The 21,377-nt window shown below is 48.6% G+C and overlaps 1 protein-coding gene across 5 annotated transcripts in view; it reads right to left on the bottom strand.

The window, feature by feature from the left end:
• The window catches only part of LOC105467826 (SEC14 like lipid binding 5), a 63,895-nt gene extending 45,370 nt beyond the window's left edge, over nucleotides 1–18,525 (bottom strand). For 2 of the 5 annotated variants that reach the window (XM_011717546.3, XM_071084088.1), the window contains exon 1: nucleotides 6,540–14,351. In XM_011717546.3, the coding sequence (XP_011715848.2) occupies nucleotides 6,540–6,746 (207 nt within the window). In that variant the 5' untranslated portion in view covers nucleotides 6,747–14,351. Of the gene's footprint in view, nucleotides 1–6,539; nucleotides 14,352–16,733; nucleotides 16,809–16,864; nucleotides 16,973–17,680; nucleotides 17,961–18,420 lie in introns of those variants that run through there. The other 3 variants (XM_011717548.2, XM_011717547.2, XM_011717549.3) reach the window with 3 other exon arrangements.
• Between the last annotated feature and the right edge of the window lie 2,852 nt (nucleotides 18,526–21,377).

Raw genomic sequence — 21,377 nt, 5'->3', positions numbered from 1 at the left:
AAACCAAATAGCATATGTTCTCACTTATAAGTGAGAGGTAAGATATGAGGATGCAAGGTGGGTGCGATGGCTCACACCTCTAATCCCAGGACTTTGGGAGGCTGAGGCGGGCGGATTACTTGAGGTCAGGAGTTCGAGACCAGCCTGGCCAACATGGTGAAACTCCATATTTACTAAAAATACAAAAATTAGCTAGGCATGGTGGCACACACCTGTAATCCCAGCTACTCAGGAGGCTGAGGCAGGAGAATCGCTTGAATCTAGGAGGCAGAGGTTGCATTAAGCCGAGATCACAGCACTGCACTCCAGCCTGGGTGACAGAGTGAGACTCCATCTCAAATATATACATATATATATAATATATATATATGAGGATGCAAAGGCATAAGAATGATATAATGGACTTTGGGGACATGGGAGGGGAAGATTGGGGGGGTGAGGGATAAAACACTACACATTGGGCACAGTGTACACTGCTTGTGTGACAGGTGCACTAAAATCTCAGAAATCACCACTAAAGACCTTCTCCATGTAAAAAAAAAAAAAAACAAAAAACACACACACACAAACAAAAAAACAGCTGTACCCCAAAAACTATTTAAAAATAAATTTTAAAAAATATATAATTCTCATATCATATAATTCTCCCTTTTAAAGTATGCAAGTCAGGCCAGGCATGGTGGCTCACCCTGTAATCCCAGCACTTTGGGAAGTCGAGGTGGGAGAATCGCTTGAGCCCAGGCATTCAAGACCAGCCTGAGCAACATAGCAAGACCTCATCTCTACAAAAAAATAAAAAACTAGCCAGGCATGATGGTGCGTGCCTGTGGTCCCAGCTACTCAGGAGGCTGGGATGGGAGGATGGCTTGAGGCTGCAGTGAGCTGTGATCCTACCACCGCACTCCAACCTGGGTAACAGAGAGAGACCCTGTCTCAAAAAATAAAATATAAAGTACGCAGTCCAGTGTGTTTTATTCAGTACATTCATGAACTGACAACCATCACCACTACCTAATCCAGAATATTTTTATCACCTTCAAAAGAAACCCTGTATCCTTTAGAAGTCACCCCCATCTTCACCCGGTCCCGTGCCACCCCAGTCCTAGATGACTACTCATCCAACTCATCCACTTTCTGTGTCCATGTATTCCCTTCTCTGGATAGTTCCTAGAAATGAAGTCATATAAGGCCTGGTGAGGTGGCTCACGCCTGTAATCCCAACACTTTGGGAGGCCTCGTTGGGCAGATCACCTGAGATCAGGAGTTCAAGACCAGCTTTGTCAACATGGCGAAACCCCATCTCTAATAAAAACACAAAAAATTAGCTGGGCATGGTGGCATGCACCTGTAGTCCCAGCTATTCAGGAGGCTGAGGCACAATAATCGTTTGAACCCGGGAGGTAGAGGTTGCAGGGAGCCGAGATTGTATCACTGCACTCCAGCCTAGACGACAGAGCAAGACTCTGACAAAAAAAAAAAAAAAAAAAAGAGGCCGGGCGCGGTGGCTCACGCCTGTAATCCCTGCACTTTGGGAGGCCGAGATGGGCGGATCACGAGGTCAGGAGATCGAGACCATCCTGGCTAACACAGTGAAACCCCGTCTCTACTAAAAAATACAAAAAACTAGCCGGGCCCGGTGGCGGCGCCTGTAGTCCCAGCTACTCAGGAGGCTGAGGCAGGAGAATGGCGTAAACCCGAGCTGAGATCTGGCAACTGCACTCCAGCCTGGGCGACAGAGTGAGACTCCGTCTCAAAAAAAAAAAAAAAAAAGAAGAAAGAAAAGAAAGAAGGAAGGAAGGAAGGAGAGAAAGAAAGAAAGAAAGAAAGAAAGAAAGAAAGAAAGAAAGAAAGAAAGAAAGAAAGAAAGAAAGAAAGAAACAAAGAAAGAAAGAAAGAAAGAAAGAAAGAAAGAAAGAAAGAAAGAAAGAAAGAGAGAGAGAAAGAGAAAGAAGAAAGAAAGAAAGAAAGAAAGAAAGAAAGAAAGAAAGAAAGAAAGAAAGAAAGAAAGAAAGAAAGAAAGAAAGAGAAAGAAAGAAAGAAAGAAAAAGAAAAGAAATCACATAAGACACAGCCTTCTGCCTCTGACCTCTCTCACTCAGCACAATGTTTTCAGGCCATCCGTGTTGCTGCATCATGCATCAGTGCTTCCTTCCTTTTTACTTCTGAATACTGTGCCATGAAATAGACCCCCCAACTCTTAGTAGGGGTGCTCAACTAGAGCTGGAATGAGTCATCAGCCACCCAATGGCAGCAGTGTCACCCAGCTGATGAACGGAAGTGGGCCTGGCAGAACCAGGCTGACACTGTTCCGGAAGCCCTGAGATGACTGTTGCAGACAATCCATCATTGCAGCTGTACCCAGATGGCCCTGGAGCTGAAAAGCCACTGCTCATCCCAGCAAAGCCAGCCTGGGACACACATGAGATGGAGACACAGGGTCAGAACAACCTCTGCAGCCAGGGCACCTGGACTCAGTGAGAGGACAAGGGCGGGGCCTGGGGGAGTAGCAGAGACACAGCACAGGGTCAACAAGGGACCCCAGCTCTGCCACTGGCAGCTGGATGTCCTCAAAGCAACCTTTCTGAGGCTCAGTTTTTCTCAGAAAAAAAAAGAGGAAAAGGATGCTGACTCAGTTGGGCCTGTTTTATTCCTTCATGCATCACAACTGCCGAAGTAGCATCATCAGCCCCTGACATCCCTGAATCTGCAGTGCTTTGCAAAAATGCCTAGCACATAGTCACCACTCAATAGACATTTACGGGATGAAGGAATGAACAATAGCATGGCACTGCCATTAAGAGTGTGGGCTCTGGAGTTGCTGCAACAATTAAAGGGACAATGCCAGGTACCACATACTTGATTTTTTCTGAATGGACAAGAGCAAACCAATGGGGACTTGAAACAGATATTTGTACACAAATGTTCACAGCAGCATCATTTACACAATAATCAAAAGGTGGAAACCACCCACGTGTCCATCAACAGATGAATGGATAAATGAAGGGTGAGGGAGTCATACAATGACGTATATATTCCGCTTTAAAGAGGAGTGAGGCACCGGCACCTGCCAAGACACGGCTGAACCGGAAAGACATTGTTTCCAGTGAAATAAGCCAGACACAAAAGGACAACTATGGTATGATTCCTCTTCCGTGAGGTACCTAGAATGGTCAAATTTGCAGAGACAGAAAATAGAATAGTGGCTAATAGGAGCAGTGGGGAGCAGGGAGTGGAGAGTCAGCGTTTCATGGGTAGAGTCCAGTTTGGGATGATGAAGGGGTTCTGGAGATGCACGGTGCAGACAGTTGCACAGTAATGCAAATGTACTTATGCCACTGAACTGTACACTCAAGACGCTTAAAATGGTAAGATTTATGTTACATGTATTTCATCACAGTAAAAAAAATATAGAGTGAGACCAGGTGTAGTGGCTCACACCTATAATCCCAGCACATTGGGAGGCCAAGGCAAGAGGGTCACTTGAAGCCGGGAGTTTCAGAGCAGCCTGGGCAACACAGTAAAACCCCTAACTCTACAAAATATTTTAAAATTAGCCAGATTTGGTGGCACCTATAGTCCCAGCTACCCAGGTGGCTGAGAAGGGAGAATTGCTTGAACCCAGGAGGTTGAGGCTGTAGTGAGCTATAACTGCACCACTGTACTTCAGCCTGGGCACTTAAAAAAAAAAAAAAAAAAAGAATAAGCCACCTCCTAGATGGTCTACAACTGTATCAGAAGCATTCGTTATGGTTTGGAATAGGACGTTATGTCTGTGTTTGTTTATTTACTTTTGCAATGCCACTATGTAGGTTTCATTTACCACTGAATTCCCTAGTGCCTTATACAACACCTGGGACATTGTAGACGTTCAGCCAATATTTGTCAAATGAATGAAAGAAGGAAGGAATGAGTGAATGGCCAAGTGCCAGGGAAGTAAAATAGGAAAATGGAACCATCTTTCTATATATCCCTGGGAAATTAAGTCACATAAGTACTGGTCTCCCTAGTCTCAGAGTGAGTGGACCTACGTCTACACTCCCAGGGGACATCAGCAGGTGCACAGCCCAAAGCTCTGCCTTGAGAGAGCTAGGTTCTGGAAGATGCTTATTGGGCAGGTGAATAAATGAGTAACTCCCCTCAGTTGTCAGAACAGGGTTTATCCACAGGGATTGAACAATGAATCAGCCATGAACAAAGCTGGAGAGGGAGAGTTTCGCCTGTTTTTTGTTTTTTGTTTTCTCTTGTTGCTGTTGTTGTTGTTGTTGTTGTTGTTGTTGTTGTTGTTGAGACAAGGTCTTGCTTTGTTACCCAGGCTGGAGTGCAGTGGCAAGATCATGGCTTACTGCAGCCTCGACCTCCTGGGCTCCACTGATCTTCCTGCCTCAACCTCCCAAGTAGCTGGAATTACAGGCACACACCACCATGCCCAGTTAATGTTTTAAATTGTTGTAGAGACAAGGTCTCCCTATGTTGCCCAGGCTGATCTCAAACTCCTAGGCTCAAACAATCTTCCTACCTTAGCCTCCCAAAGTGCTAAGATTATAGGCATAAGCCACTGTCCCCAGCCAGTTTTGCCTTTTTTTTAACAAGTTCCCTATCCCATGGCTGCAATAGGACCAAAGTCAGCTAGTTTGTTTTTTTTCTTTTCTTTTTTTTTTTTTTCGCTCTGTCACCAGGCAGGAGTGTAGTGGAACAATCTTGGTCTCTGCAACTTCCGCCTCCCGGTTCAAGAGATTCTCCTGCCTCAGTCTCCCGAGTAGCTGGGACTACAGGCGCATGCCATCACATCCAGCTAATTTTTGTATTTTTAGTAGAGATGGGGTTTCACCATGTTGGCCATGCTGGTCTCGAACTCCTGACCTCGTGATCCATCTGCCTCGGCCTCCCAAAGTGCTGGGATTACAGACGTGAGTCACCACACCCAGCCAGGTCTAGTTCTTACTGGTTCCTGCTTTTGCACACTTGGATGTACCTTTGGGCTGGGAAACCGTGTCCCCTCCACGTGAGGACTCATCCTCAGAACGCCTGGCCTCTCCGGCACTGGGAGAACGTCAGCCTGTGCCACCCATGTGTGCACAAACCCACTGCAGAGTCTCACCCACACGTCAAGAGTGGGGCCCGGGGACTCCTAGGATCAGCTGGTGACCCTGACAGCTCCAGGAGGGCGGATGACTTAGCGAGGCCAGCCCAGAGCAGCTTGACATTTACATGGTATGTCAGGATCTTGCACAGAGGGGAAACGCTATTTTACATTTTCCAAGCGTCTCAGGAATACCTCTGGACCTCCAACCCCTCTGCTACCTGGCCCCTGACGACGCTGCCAGCCACTTTCTAACTTGCACTGGGGTCCAGTTGAGCTAGTTCACTTCTTTGAGAGACAAGTTCCGCTCCATTGGCCTTTGCATAGGCTAAACCCTGCCCAACACCCCCCACCTCCCAACTCCCTGCTTCCCCACAACTCTCAGCCTGGCTGGCTCAAACGACCCTCCTATGGCCTCCAAAGGGTCCTTCTTTGTGTTCCTACAATGCCCTGTTATTCCCCATCACGAATGGTTCTACATGGCATTCGCCTGTCACCCCCTCCCCCAATAGACTATACTGGGGGCTGCATAAGGGCAGGAACCACATCCAAAGAACCAGATGGGCCAGGTGCAGTAGCTCATGCCTGTAATCCCAACACTTTGAGAGGCAGGCAGTTCAAGACCAGCCTGGGTAACATGGTAAAAACCCATCTCTACAAAAGATATAAACATTAGCCTGGCGTAGTTGTGGTGCCTGTAGTCCCAGCTACTTGGGAGGCTGAGGTGGGAGAATCGCTTGAGCCTCCAAGGTCGAGGCTGCAGTGAGCTGTAATCGTGCCACTGCAACCCAGCCTGGGTGACAACCTGAGACCTCTCTCAAAAAAAAAAAAAGAAAAGAAAAAGAACCAGACAAGGCAGACACAGCCTTGTCTTCCTGGAGCTTCCCTTAATGAAAAATACCCATATAAACAAGTAAACAAGCAAATTCCATGTAAACAAGGAAATGAACAGAATAAGGATGCATTTCAAAAAGTGCTAGATCAGGCCGGGCACAGTGGCTCACACCTGTAATCCCAGCACTTTGGGAGGCCAAGGTGGGTTGATCACCTGAGGTCAGGAGTTCAAGACCAGCCTGACCAACATGGTGAAACCCTGTTTCTGCTAAAATACAAAAATTAGCCGAGCATGGTGGCTTGTGCCTGTAATCCCATCTACCTGGGAAGCTGAGGCAGGAGAATTGCTTGAACCTGGGAGGTGGAGGTTGCCGTGAGTCAAGATCGCACCAATACATCCCAGCCTGGGCAACAAAGCAAGACTCTGTTTCAAAAAAAAAAAAAAAAAAAGTACTAGATTGGTGCACATTTAAGCGTCTAACATTGGAGAAAAAAAAAAAAGTACTAGGAAGCCACCTAGCACAGCCTTTAGCACACAGCAGAAACTCAAAAATTATTTGTGGAATGTACACATGCATGAATGCATACATAAATGCACACAGAAACGAATGAATGAGGGCCTTACACTTATTTTGGATCCTCTGAAATCAGAAGACCACTCCGCAGGGCAGTGGATCACCTCTGTTCTCCCAGCCCAAATCAGAGCAGCACTCAAGGTAGAAAACATTGCTTGCCTTAATCTGTTAGCAACAGGATCAGATGACGGGCTCCAGGGAGCTAATTTAAACTCATTTAAAGAAGGCCCCTGCCGCTTTGTTAAAACTACGTCCATAACAGCGAATCCAACTGTAACTGCTTTTGGCTGAAGCCACAATAATTTACCTTCACAGGCTGCTTCTTGTTAACAATGCATTGGCTAAATTACAAGCTGTTTATCAATACAACAAGGCCAGGTCTTTAAATATTTTAACACTTAATTGCTGAGGGACAGAACCTCACCTCCACAACCCTTCCTCCACAGGAAAAGCCTTTTGCTTAGGAAATTCTACTCCAAGCCATCTTCCTTATTTAGGTTTGCAAAACAGAGATGACCCAGAGCTACTGGGCTTTGGAGACCCACAGGAGCACCTGGGCAGTGGCTGGACAAAAGGGTACGAGGTCATTCTTAAAGCCACAGTACTGCTGCTGGTGCACAGATGTTTATGGAAAGTCAAGGCCAGGCACAGTGGCTCATGTCTGTAATCCCAGCACTTTGGGAGACCAAGGCAGGAGGATGGCTTGAGCCCAGGAATTTCAGACTAGCATGGGCAACATAGGGAGAGGTCATCTCTACAAAAATATTATTTAAAATTAGCCAGGTGTGACTGGGCACCGTGGCTCACGCCTGTAATCCTAACACTTTGGGAGGCCAAGGCGGGTGGATCATCTGAGGTCGGGAGTTCAAGACCAGCCGAACAACATGGAGAAACCCCGTCTCTACTAAAAATACAAAATTAGCCGGGTGTGGTGGCGCACGCCTGTAATCCCAGCTACTCGGGAGGCTGAGGCAGGAGAATCGCTTGAACCCAGGAGGCAGAGGTTTCAGTGAGCTGAGATAGTGCCATTGCACTCCAGCCTGGGCAACAAGAGTGAAACTTCGTCTCAAAAAAAAAAAAAAAAAAATTAGCCAGGTGTGGTGGTGAACATCTGTGGTCTCAGCTATTTAGAAGGCCAAGATGGGAGAATCACTTGACCCCCAGGAGGTCAAGGCTGTAGTGAGCCATGATTGCACCACTGCACTCCAGCTTGAGTAACAGAGCAAGCCCTGTCTCGAAAAAGAAATAGTAAGATAAAATAAAATAAAATAAAATAGAGACAGAGAAAGGGAAGGGAAGGGGTCACTTGAGGTCAGGAGTTGGAGACCAGCCTGGTCAACACGGCGAAACCCCGTCTCTACTAAAAATACAAAAATTAGTCGGGCATGGTGGCGGGCACCTGTAATCCCAGCTACTCAGGAGGCTGAGGTGGGAGAATCGCTTGACCCTGGGAGGCAGAGGCTTCAATGAGCCAAGATAGAGCCACTGTACTCCAGCCCGGGCAAGAGAACAACACTCTGTCAAAAAAAAAAACATGAAAGTCAGAGCCAGAATCTGGAAAGTCTGGCTGTGAGCGCTGGCTGTGGGGTCAGATTCCCTGAGTTCAAATCCCAGCTGTCAAATGTATCCCCTAAAATAGATATGTTGAAGTCCTAAGCCCTGGTACCTGTGAGCGTGATCTTATTTGGAGATAGGGTCTTTACAAGACATCAAGTTAAAGCGAGGCCATTGGCTTGTCCATATAAATTCAATGAGACTGGTGTCCTTATAAACAAGGGAAATCTAGACACAGCTGGTCACCATGTGAAGACTGGAGTTCTGCTGCCCCAAGTCAAGGAACTGCCCGAGGCTGGGAGAGAGGCCAGGAGCAGATCCCCTTCGAGAGAGAGAGAGTGTGGGCCTGCTCACACCTTGAATTCAGGCTTCCGGCCTCCAGTACAGAGAGGCAACGAACTTATGTTGTTCTAAGTCACCCGGTTTGTGGCTCTGTGGGACTATAAACACTGGTCACTGAGGGACAGTCTCCTGGACCTTGCTGAGCCTCAGTTTCCTCTTCTGCTACAGATCAGGCTGCTATAAGTGACCTGCCTCTGAGCTGGCCTAAAGTGCTGGCCACAGGTAGCGTTGAGTAAACAGTCCCGGGCTGGGCCGGTGTGCCAGGGGCCAGGGTTTGTGGGCTTGGGCTGTGTTCTCCTTTGCAGGGTCCTGAAGGGGTAAAGGCATCCTGATGGTAACTGCTTCTGCTGGGACCATGCACTTGGCCGAGACGCCACCCCAGTAACTTCAGATCTTCCATCCAGCTCTGAAAAATGGTAGAGCTCGTAGTTGGGGTGTAAATTCTGGGACCGAACTGCCTGAAGTTGAGTCCCCGCCTGCTACATGTTTGCTTTGGAGCTTTGGATAAACCTCTCCTTAGTCTCTTCCTCTGTCGAATGGGCTACCCACAGAACTCATCTCATGGGGTGGCTATGAGGACTTAATAAGTGAATAGACTCAGAGCAGTGTCTGGGGCCGGGCGCGGTGGCTCATGCCTGTAATACCAGCACTTTGGGACACTGAATCAGGTGGATTACCTGAGGTCAGGAGTTCAAGACCAGCCTGGCCAATATGATGAAACCCCGTCTCTACTAAAAATACAAAAATTCAGCTGGGCATGGTGGCGGGCACCTGTAGTCCCAGCTACTCAGGAGGCTGAGGCAGGAGAATCATTTGAACCCGGGAGGTGGAGGTTGCAGTGAGCTGAGACCATGCCATGCACTCCAGCCTGGGTGACAGAGCAAGACTCCGTCTCAAAAAAAGAAAAAAACAGAGACTGGAACTTCAGTGCTATGTATGAGTTTAAATATTTTTTTTAACATTTTTAAAGTTTTTTTTTTAATTTTATTTTTTGAGGCAGGGTCTCACTCTGTTGCCCAGGCTGGAGTACAGTAGCAACATCACAGCTCACTGCAGCCTCAATCTCCTGGGCTCAAGTGATCCTCCTGCCTCAGTTTCCCAAGTAGCTAGGACTGCAGGTATGCACCACCACACCCAGCTACTATTTTATTTTTTGTAGAGATGGGGTCTCCCTATGTTGCTCAGGCTGGTCTAGAACTCCTCAGCTCAAGCAATCCTCCTGCTTCAGCCTCCTAAAGTGCTGGCATTACAGGCGTGAGCCACCACAACTGGCCTTAAATAAAATGTAAAATAGAATCTTCAAAAACCCATTGAATAACCAGCACCATTCACAACAGAGATTTCTTTTGAAAGAATATGTTCCTACAAAAACTTGTGCATAAATATTTATAACAGCACTATTCATAATAGTCCCCCCAAATTGAAAACAACTTAAATATCCATCAACTAATGAATGATAAAGAAAATGTGGTCTATTCATACACAGTGAAATATTTATTTAGCCATAAAAACAAAGGCAGAATCTATACATGCTAAGATGTGGATGAACCTTAAAAACATTGTACACTCAGGTGTCTTCTTATCGCCAGACACATTCAAGATGTGTACATTAAAGACATATAGCTTTTTATGTGTCAATCACACCTCAATGAGGTAGTTTTAAAAAATATATTATGGTGGTCGGGCACAGTGGCTCACACCTGTAATCCTAGCACTTTGGGAGGCCAAGGTGGGCAGATCAGTTGGGGCCAGGAGTTGGAGACCAGCCTGACCAACATGGTGAAACCCCATCTCTACTAAAAATACAAACATTAGCTGGGCGGGGTGGTGGGCACCTATAACCCCAGCTACCATGAAGGCTGAGACAGGAGAATCTCTTCAGCCTAGGAGACAAAGGTTGCAGTGAGTCAACATCATGCCACTGCACCCCAGCCTGGGTGACAGTGAGACCCTGTATCGTGAAAAGAAGTAGGCTGGGCGCCGTGGCTCACGCCTGTAATCCCAGCACTTTGGGAGGCTGAGGTGGGCGGATCACGAGGTCAGGAGATTGAGACCATCCTGGCTAACACAGTGAAACCCCGTCTCTACTAAAAATAAAAAAAATTAGCCGGGCGTGGTGGCGGGCGCCTATAGCCCCAGCTACTAGGGAGGCCGAGGCAGGAGAATGGTGGGAACCCGGGAGGCGGAGCTTGCAGTGAGCCGAGATCGTACCACTGCACTCCAGCCTGGGCAACAGAGCGAGACTCCGTCTCAAAAAAAAAAAAAAAAAAAAAAAGATAGAAAAAAGAAGATGATGCTGGGCGCAATGGCTTACGCCTGTAATCCCAGCACTTCAGGAGGCCGAAGTGGGCGGATCACCTGAGGTCAGGAGTGAAGAAGAATTGGGGAATGTGCTGAGGCCTAGAGCAGAGATAGAGCCTGTGGGTCTGGTTCTTTACTTATTTATTTATTTATTTATTTATTTATTTATTTATTTATTTACTTTTGAGATGGAGTCTCACTCTGTCACCCAGGCTGGAGTACAATGGCATGATCTCAGCTCACTGCAACCTGTCTCCCAGGTTCAAGCGATTCTCCTGCCTCAGCCTCCAGACTAGCTGGGATTACTGGCATGTGCCACCACACCTGGGTAATTTTGTAGTTTTGGTAGAGACGGGGTTTCTCCATGTTGGCCAGAATAGTCTTGATTTCCAGACCTCATGATATGCCTGCCTCGGCCTCTGAAAGTGCTGGGATTAGAGGCATCAGCCACCACGCCCGGCCCTGGTTCTTCACCACCCACTTGGGAAAAGAGACAAATAACCTAGACTCAACTCACAATGGGCTGGGCAGAGCATGGTCTTCAGGACTCAGGCTACCTGACCCCACACCCTAAGCCTTTGTGTCCTCTGTGCAAGGACCTCCACAAAGACACCACCACCCCACACACCTTCTGGGACCTGGGCATTCAAAGGACTGACGGACCCTCTCCAACACTGGATACTCCAGCTGCCTCCATTGTCTTAATTGTTTTTCTCTGTTTACCAAGATAATGAAAGTTCATTGTTTTGAACCCAGTGATACAGAATGCTATCAAGAGAGAAAGGAAGGCTGGGCACAGTGGCTCATGGCTGTAATCCCAGTACCTTGGGAGGCCAAGGTGGGAGGATCACTTGAGCCCAGGAGTTCAAGACCAGGCTGGGCAATATAGTGAGACCTCATTTCTATAAATGTATATATAAATTTTTATATATTAGAATCTAAAAACTAGCCGGGCATGGTGGCGCATGCTTGTACTCCCAGCTAAGGCTGTACTCTGGAGGCTAAGGCAGGAGGATGGCTTGAGCCCAGGAGTTCAAGGCTGCAGTGAGCCGTGATTGCATCACTGCACTCCAACCTGGGCAATAGGGAAAGACCCTGTCTCAAAAAGAAAGAAAAAAGAGAGTAAAAGGCTGGGCACGGTGGCTCATGCCTGTAATCCCAGCACTTTGGGAGGCCAAGGTGGATGGATCCCTTGAGGTCAGGAGTTCAAGACCAGCCTGGCCAACATGGTGAAACCCTGTCTCTACTAAAAATACAAAAATTAGTCGAGTGGGGTAGCGCATGCCTGTAATCCCAGCTACTCAGGAGGCTGAGGCAAGACAATCGCTTAAACCCAGAAGGTGGAGGTTGCAGTCAGCCAAGATCATGCCAATGAACTCCAACCTGGGTGACAGAGTGAGCATCCGTCTTAAAAAAAAAAAAAGTTGGGGGAAGGAAAGATCCCCTAGAATACTTCCCTTTAGAAGCAAAATTTGTGGGAAGGGATTTGGAGAGAAATCTCCATTTATTTGACTAGACAAATTTTTGAAGTGAGAGTATTACTTTAAAAAAAAATTTTATAGCCAGGTCTCGAAAGGTTACCTCAAAGCACAATTTTGTAATCAATTACTCAAGCCCAGTTTCAGTCATTTGTGTCATTGTCAGTGGACTTTTGAAGAAGCCAGGGGCATTTTGATTCTGAAGTCAATTTTGTTAAACAGAAAAACTGAAAGGCCAGCTTTTCTGGTCACTCGGATGCAGTGAAAATAGCTGAGTTCATCTGAAACTTCCCCGGCATCTGACCCAAACTGAGGGCAAGTGTTTAACTGAGAAACAAAGACAAACATTAAGTATAGAAAACCCCTTTTGTGCCTCCACAGTGTGCAAATTATGTTGAGTTATGCAGCTATTTTGGGGACAATAATGTTTTGTAAACAGTCGGCAAAGTGGCTTTGTTGGCAGTGTTGCTGTGGCTTGGGAACATTTCACAGAAAAGGACTGTATGGAAGATAGAATGACACGGTTGTGGCAGTCCCTTTGAAAAATACTAATGATTAAATTAAGGCAGGTACAGATAAGTTGTTTTTTTGTTTGTTTGTTTTTTGTTTTTTTTGAGACGGAGTTTCACTCTTCCTCCAGGCTGGAGTGCAATGGCACGATCTCGGCTCCCTGCGACCTCCACCTCCTGGGTTTAAGCGATTCTCCTGTCTCAGCCTCCCGAATAGCTGGGATTACAGGTGCTTGCCACCATGCCCAGCTAACTTTTGTATTTTTAGTAGAGATGAGGTTTCACCATGTTGGCCAAGCTGGTCTCGAACTCCTGACCTCAGGTGGTCTGCCCTTTTTGACCTCCCAAAGTGTTGGGATTACAGGCATGAGCCACCTTACCCTGCCCCAGATAATAAAGATTTGAAAGCCTTTTTTTCACTCTACCCACAGGTGTCAGTACCTAGAAACTCAACAGTGAAGGGAGTAAATGGAGCTCTGCCTTCATTTGTGGAACATGAAGCTTACAAAATGTGTTTAACATACCCAACAAAGGCAATGCAAGTACATTACTAGTGCTATTCATGTAGTTTTTCTGTTGTTTTGTCTTCTTTTTCTTTTTCTTTTTTTTTTTTTTTTTTTGAGACAGAGTCTTGCTCTGTTGCCCAGGCTCGAGTGCAGGATGGTGTGTCCAGTCCTGTCTTACTCTACGAATAAGTGCCCAGCCCCCATTTTCTTTATTTGTGAAATGGGGATGAATATATGTGCCTCATAAGGTTGCCATGCAGATGGAAAGTGACTGTGTGTGTGTGTTTGCCTCGCACAGGGTCCAGTCCTACTAAGTGACAATATGTGGTCGATAAACATAAATAATCACTCTTAGTTTAAGGCTCTGGCAGCTCACATGTTCGAAGACCCAAGCATTTGTTCATTCATTCATAAGAAGAGAGAAACTGTCCCCACCCTTCTCTGACAGTCCAGGGACATATGGTTCTCTACCACGAAGCTGAGACACATTAACCATAGGATGGAAAACCATCGACTGCATTTGCTTAATAAATGCCAACTTAATTTGTCATGTTTAGGGTTCTCAAAAGTATTTACAATCACTGCACTTGAAAATAAGCCATGCCGTATACCCAATCATGCTGCTATAAAGACACATGCACACATATGTTTATTGTGGCACTATTCACAGTAGTAAAGACTTGGAACCAACCCAAATGTCCATCAATGACAGACTGGATTAAAAAAATGTGGCACATATACACCGTGGAGTACTATGCAGCCATAAAAAGGATGAGTTCATATCCTTTGTACGGACATGGATGAAGCTAGAAACCCTCATTCTGAGCAAACTATCGCAAGGTCAGAAAACCAAACACCACATGTTCTCACTCATAGGTGGGAATTGAACAATGAGATCACTTGGACACAGGGTGGCGAACATCACACACTGGGGCCTGTCGTGGGGTGGAGGGAGGGGGGAGGGACAGCATTAGGAGATATATCTAATGTAAATGATGAGGTAACAGGTGCAGCACACCAACATGGCACATGTATACATCCGTAACAAACCTGCACTTTGTGTACATGTACCCTAGAACTTAAAGTATAATTAAAAAAAAAAAAAGAGGCCAGGCGCGGTGGCTCAAGCCTGTAATCCCAGCACTTTGGGAGGCCGAGACGGGCGGATCACAAGGTCAGGAGATCGAGACCATCCTGGCTAACGTGGTGAAACCCCGTCTCTACTAAAAATACAAAAAAACTAGCCGGGCGAGGTGGCGGGCGCCTGTAGTCCCAGCTACTCGGGAGGCTGAGGCAGGAGAATGGCGTGAACCCGGGAGGCGGAGCTTGCAGTGAGCTGAGATCCGGCCACTGCACTCCAGCCTGGGCGACAGAGCGAGACTCCGTCTCAAAAAAAGAAAAGAAAAGAAGCCATGCCCATGAATGTAGCACTTAAGGCTATATGAATGGGGGCCAGGTGCAGTGGGTCACACGTTTAATCCCAGCACTTTGGGAGGCCGAGGCAGGTGGATCACTTGAGGTCAGGAGTTCGAGACCAGCCTGGCCAACATGATGAAACCCTGTCTCAACTAAAAATACAAAAATTAGCTGGGCGTGGTGGTGTGCATCTGTAATATCAGCTATTCAGGAGGCTGAGGCACGAGAATGGCTTGAACCTGGGAGGCGGAGGTTGCAGTGAGCCAAGATAGCGCCACTGCACTCCAGTCTGGGCAAGAGAGTGAGACTCAGTCTCGAAAAAATACAAGAAAATGGGGCTCAGAAAAGTTCAGCAACTTTTGTTGTTGTTGTTGTTGTTGTTGAGACAGAGTCTCGTTCTGTCACCCATGCTGGAGTGCCATGGAGCAATCTCAGCTCTCTGCAACCTCCGCCTCCTGGGTTCACACCATTCTTCTGCCTCAGCCTCCCGAGTAGCTGGGACTACAGGTGCCCGCCACCACGCTCGGCTAATTTTTTTTTTTTTTGGATTTTTAGTAGAGTTGGGTTTTCACCGTGTTGGACAGGATGATATCGATCTCCTGACCTTGTAATCCACCTGCCTCGGCCTCCCAAAGTGCTGGGATTACAGGCGTGAGCCACCGCGCCCGGCCTAAATTCAGCAACTTTCTTAAGACATATTACCAGAGCATGGCAGAGCACAGCGGAACCCTAAAGCATCTGAATTCACATCCCTGGATCTCTTCACCATCCCCTGGTGTTCCACTTCCATTACACAGAAGCAAAGTCACACAGCCACAGGCAAAAACAGTAACGATCATAGCTGGATCTCAGTGAGCATTTGATCTGCATCAGCCCTGTACTGGGAGCTTTCTACACATTGATTCAACCCACAGCATGACGCCAGGATTTGGAACCCAGGAGATTCCCATTTTGGTGATGGGGAGTGGAGGCTCATGGAGGTGAAGCAACTTGCCCCACAGTCACTCAGCTAGTCAATTGGGGAGCTAGAATATGAACCTAAGCCAGTTCCTGCCTCTTCACTGTCCTAAAACCATCTGCGTGTAACAGCACAACGTATGTGGATGATTTCAGTGATGCTTTTAAATCCTCTGTGTGATAATAAACTTATATGCATGTAGATCCATAGAATAAGACAAGACTGGACACACAGACACACACAGCCACCAAGAGATATGAAAGTCCCTGGATAGAAGGCTGGGGTTAAGCAGTCAGTGCTGGGGTGGGACAGACAGGGGTAGATGCTAATGTTTCTTACACTTTCAATACATTAATTTATAAGACATCAGTGTAATAACAGGGATAGCATATTTCATGAGCTCCTTCTGTGTGCCCGTCACACAGCCAGGAGCACCAAGAATTATCTAATTTACTCCTCCTGGCAACCTCATAGCATTGTCCCTGTGTTACCGAGCAGGGAAGTGAAATGCTGAGAGGCAGAGGGATGGAGCCAAGAAGGAATTCCACGTCCACCTACCTCCAGCTTCTGTCCCCAGGGTGCAAAGACCAGTGATCCAGGGGGCCAAGGATCTGGCAGCCAATTCTAGGCCTCCAACTGACTTGCTGCACAATACAGAGTACATCACAAAGCAAACCTACCCACTCATTCTCTCTCTCCTCCCTGTATCAGCTTCCTCGAAGGGTAGGGAAGGGGGTCTGTGAGCAAGAGGTCTCTGTGGTTAAATGTGAGGTTCTAGAGTCTCCTCTGTGGGGATCTGAGCCCCGACTCCACCTCTTCCTAGATACAGAATTTGGTGTCATCTCTTCACCTGTCAAAGTCTCAGTTTCATGGAGGTTAAATGGGAATAATAACAGCTATTGAGAATTGGAAGAAACATCATCTGTTAAGACAGTGCTGTAAACATTCAACGAACAGCTGCTGTCATTATCACCACGATTCCATTTATCACTGTGATATGCCATTATATGAAACGATGGCAGTGGTTTGGCCCCTGATACCTTTGTTTTCTATCAGGACAGTCTAAAGTAAGGGAGCAGGTCAGCTTCAACAAGGAGAAGGAAGAAAGACTGTGTTTTGGTCACTGGGCAGAGGATAGGATGGTCGGACAGAGAGGTCACTGGTTAGAAGTTAAACCCACCGGGTCAGCTGAGTAGCTCACTAATTCCTTCTGATCTGGGAGTCTAAGGAGCTCCATCTTCCTCCCGACATAGCTGATCTCAAGTCCCTCCAACTGTCACACGGGGGGCCCAAGAATCAGGAGTCACTCACCGCCATGACCAGCTCAAACGGGTACTTGTAGACTCGGACAGGAGACTGGTATCTTTGCACCATGTTCACGCTGGAGCACCAACAGAAGTCACCAGGTGTGCACGGAGCCTGGGGCGAGGGGTAATTGGTGAGGTCGCAATTCCCACCTCGGGAAGCAGGGACACCACCCACCAAGTGTAAGGGGCAGCCCCTGGCCCCACCCACACAGCTCCCCAGCCTTCAAAGTGAGAAGGCTGATATGACCCCCAATTACTCCAGGCCAAGCCCCAACAGCTTCCCTATCATTAGCCATGGTCCCAGACCACGCTCAGCCTTCCAAGAGCAGTCAGCACCCCCAAACATTCCGCTACCCCCACCTCTTCACACTGAGGGCCCCCAGAAGCCTCACTGCCACCCACACAGACACACACACGTTTGCAATTCTTACACTCCCACGGTTCTCTTCACGCATGCACCCCGCAGCTTGCCACAGTCGCCCACCCCCAAGTCTCCTTGCACCTGCCCTCCCATTTTCCTCCCAGACACCCTGACATACACACACAGCCTTCACCACATTTCACAGGGACTGTCTCTGCCACACACATGCACACACGCAGGTTTCCCTCCCACACGGGACTGCTTTTGCACACGCCTCCAACTTTGCACACACATCCAGCTCCCTGAAACACGCACCTGGCCAACTCCACACACAATTCCCCTGGTGTGCACAGACGTGCACACACGCACACACACCTGAGCGCACATGCACACACACGTACACACACGTAGAGACACTCACACACGCATGCACACACAGGTCCCCGCAGCTTTGCTCACCCTTGCCCTCGGGAGCCTTCGGGAACGCAGCCTAGGGCAAGTGCCCTGGAAGCCCTCCCGGCTCGGGAGCTGAGCGCTTACGGGCTCCCGCGGCCGCCTGGCCCGGAGCGCAGCGCCTGAGGCGGGGCACGATCGCGGCTCCCTAGCCTGGGGCGTCCCGCCTTGAACACCCTGCGGCCAGGACAGCCGTGGAAGGCCGGAGGGGCGGGAGAAAGACCTGACAAGCGGAGAGCTCTCCAGGACCCGGGACAGCGGAGATCCTGGCCTGGCCCCGCCCCTGGCCTGGCCCCGCCCACGTCCCTGGCCATGGCCCCGCCCAGGTTGGCCCTGCCCCCTAACTGGTCCCTCCCCACTCTGGCCCCGCCCCAGACTAACTCCCCCCCCGCCCAGTTCTAGCCCCGCCCCTTATTTTACATGTATCTTGCTTGACCACGCCCGCAGCTCAATCATTTCTCCAGATTGGTCACACCTCAGGAAGTCCCCGCCCCCAAGGGCCTCAGCCTCGGGAATGATCCGGCCGTAGGAAGACCCCACTCTAATCTAGCTCTGCCCCCAAGCGGACCCTGCATCCGGGCCGACCCGCCCCTCTTAGTACTGTTTACATTTGTAAATGAGCACAGTTTACGTCTTTTCTTGCTCAAATTGACCTCGCTCTTGTACCGCTGCACTTGGGTTTGACCGGCTCCTCTACCTGTCCCCACCCCACGCCCCGCGCATGCACGTTCGCCCACTCTGCACACCTTCACAGAGCGCCTGCTGGGGGTCAGCAGGTCTGTCCAGGGGCCTGACAGCCGCCGGTGAGCCACATGTACGAATCCCTGCCCTCGTGGAGTTTACACTACGGTGGGGAGACAGACACTCAATAAATAAGACAAATATATGTGTGAGGTAGTGAAAAATTCTAACGAAAGAAAAATAAGCAGGAAAGGGGCTCAAGGAGCCAGCGGAGAGAAAGGACAATTAAAAACAGGTAAGAGGCCGGGCACGATGTCTCATGCCTGTAATCCGAACACCTTAGGAGGCCGAAGCGGGAGGATCGCTTGAGCCCAGGAGTTGGAGACCAACCTGGGTAACATAGCAAGACCCTATTTCTACAATTTTTTTTTTAATTGGGCCGGGCGCGGTGGCTCACGCCTGTAATCCCAACACATTGAGAGCCAAGGCCGGCGGATCACCTGAGGTCAGGAGTTTGAGACCAGCATGGGCCAACATGGGGAAACCCGGTCTCCACTAAAAATACAAAATTAGCCGGGCATGGTGGCGTATGCCTGTGATCCCAGCTACTTGAGAGGCTGAGGCAAGAGAATTGCTTAACCCAGGAAGCAGAGGTTGCACTGAGCCGAGATTATGTCACTGCACTCCAGCCTGGGCAAGAAGAACAAAACTACGTCGCAAAAAAAAAAAGAAAAGAAAAGAAAAGAAAAATTAGCCAGGCACTGTTGGCACGTGCCTGTGGTCCCAAGCTGCTCAAGAGGCTCAGGCAAGAGGATCCCTTGAGCCCAGAAGTTCGAAGCGGCAGTGAGCTGTTACCTGGCAACTGCACTCCAGCCTGGGCAACAAAGCAAGATTCTCTAAATAAATAAACAGGGAGTAAGAGGGCCTCCCTTGGGAGAGTGACATTTGCCCATCACCCTCATTTTAACTCACCCTTAACCCCTTCCAGCCCTCCCAGGACTCCCGGAAGTCCTGCCTTGCCACTCCTCATCTGTTTAGCCTACAAGAGTCAAGAAGCTGGCTCTGGACAGCACTTTTATCCATGTATTCACTCATTCAACAATGACTGAGCAGCCTGTAATCCCAGCACTTTGGGAGGCCGAAACGGGCGGATCACGAGGTCAGGAGATCGAGACCATCCTGGCTAAAACGGTGAAACCCCGTCTCTACTAAAAAGTACAAAAAACTAGCCGGGCGAGGTGGCAGGCGCCTGTAGTCCCAGCTACTCGGGAGGCTGAGGCAGGAGAATGGCGTAAACCCGGGGGGCGGAGCTTGCAGTGAGCTGAGATCCGGCCACTGCACTCCAGCCTGCGCCACAGAGCAAGACTCCGTCTCAAAAAAAAAAAAAAAAAAAAAAAAAAAACAATGACTGAGCACCTACTATGTGCCAGCGTGGGGTGAATTCATCCCCTCATGCAGGGGAAGTCAGAGGTGGCCAGGGAGATGGACAACCCCTGATTTATTTCAAATATGTCATTGGACCCTGTGAAAACCACCGCTTTCCTTCCTAGCCTGCATCACATTCTAATCATTGCATTTATTCATTTTATCTATCTGTGGGTTCCTGGCGGTTTCTCTCAGGAGACTGGGAGCTCCCTGAGGGCAGGGGCTGTGGCTGTGGCTGCCTTACTCACCTGCCCGCACGTTGGCAACAATCTTGCTGGGGATCTGGCAGGCAGCAGGTGCCCAGCACGCTCTTGGCTAAGGCTATCAAGGGTGGAAATGGGACACAAAGTTCCCATCCCTGTCGCAAGGTGGCAGCAAATGATAGTCCATGGCTCCTGGATTAACCACAAGAGTGAGCAGTTGGGGGACATGGGATCCAGGGATGACTTTCCCAACCCGGGCTCATCCAGGAAATGCCCAGCTCTGCCCAGGCATTGCCACAGAGCAAAGTGAACATTAACACTGTTAGCTGCTGTTACCACCACGAAAGGCGTTAAGTCCGCCTCTCTGCCGCCCAACATTGAGGGAGGACAATGACTTTGCGTGGGAGACAGAGGTGTGACAGTCCTGCGGGTACAAACAGCTCAAAGTGGAAACTGGGGCCTGGAGGGGAGTGAGAACCCCATTCTCTCCTCCTCCAATCCCAGGAAAGGGAATTAATAACGCCACCAACACCCACTCCAGCTGTTTGTGGGGTTGGTTTGTTTTTGAGATGGGGTCTGGCTCTGTTGCCCAGGCTGAAGTGTGGTGGCACAATCTCGGCTCACTACAACATCTGCCTCCCAGATTCAAGCGACTCTCCTGCCTCAGCCTCCCGAGTAGCTGGGATTACAGGCGTCTGCCACAGCGCCAGGCTAATTTTTGTATTTTTAGTAGAGACGGGGTTTCACCATGTTGGTCAGGCTGATCTGGAACTCCTAACCTCAGGTGATTCACCTGCCTCAGCCACTCAATATGCTGGGATTACAGGCATGAGACACCATGCCTGGCCCAGTTACCTATTATTAATACTGTTCTACTAATTATTCCTATCACTTATTGACTGTCCATTGGCACTTACTATACCTGGCACCATTCTTAAGTTTTACAAACACAAACGCATCTAATCCTTAAAGCAATCCCAGAGCAATGAAAATGTCTTGGAACTTGACAGAGGTGGTGATTGCACAACGTTGCAAATGCACATGCCAATGAATTGTACATATTAAAATGACTGATTTTCTGTTACGTGGCTTTCATCTCAAAAATCATATACAGTCAAAACTATTTTAATCCTCATTTTACAGGTAAGGAAACTAAGGCACAGGGAGACTGAATAACTCGCCCAAGGCCACACAGCCAGTTAGGAACTCAAACCCAGGACTCTGGTTCTCCAGTGACTTCTTCTCCCAGAGCTGCAGCTGACACTCCAGGATCATGTGATTTCCAAGCCCTGAATTAAAAGATCTCCAGGCACCCTGGCTCCAGGACAAGAAGGCGCCACAAGGATAGGCTGATTCCCGGGGGGGTGCTGGGCATGAACTCAGTCCCGGGGCAG

This window comes from Macaca nemestrina, chromosome 18, assembly GCF_043159975.1.
Source record: "Macaca nemestrina isolate mMacNem1 chromosome 18, mMacNem.hap1, whole genome shotgun sequence".
Classification (NCBI taxonomy): Eukaryota; Metazoa; Chordata; class Mammalia; order Primates; family Cercopithecidae; genus Macaca; species Macaca nemestrina.
This window is presented reverse-complemented; position numbering and strand designations above follow the sequence as displayed.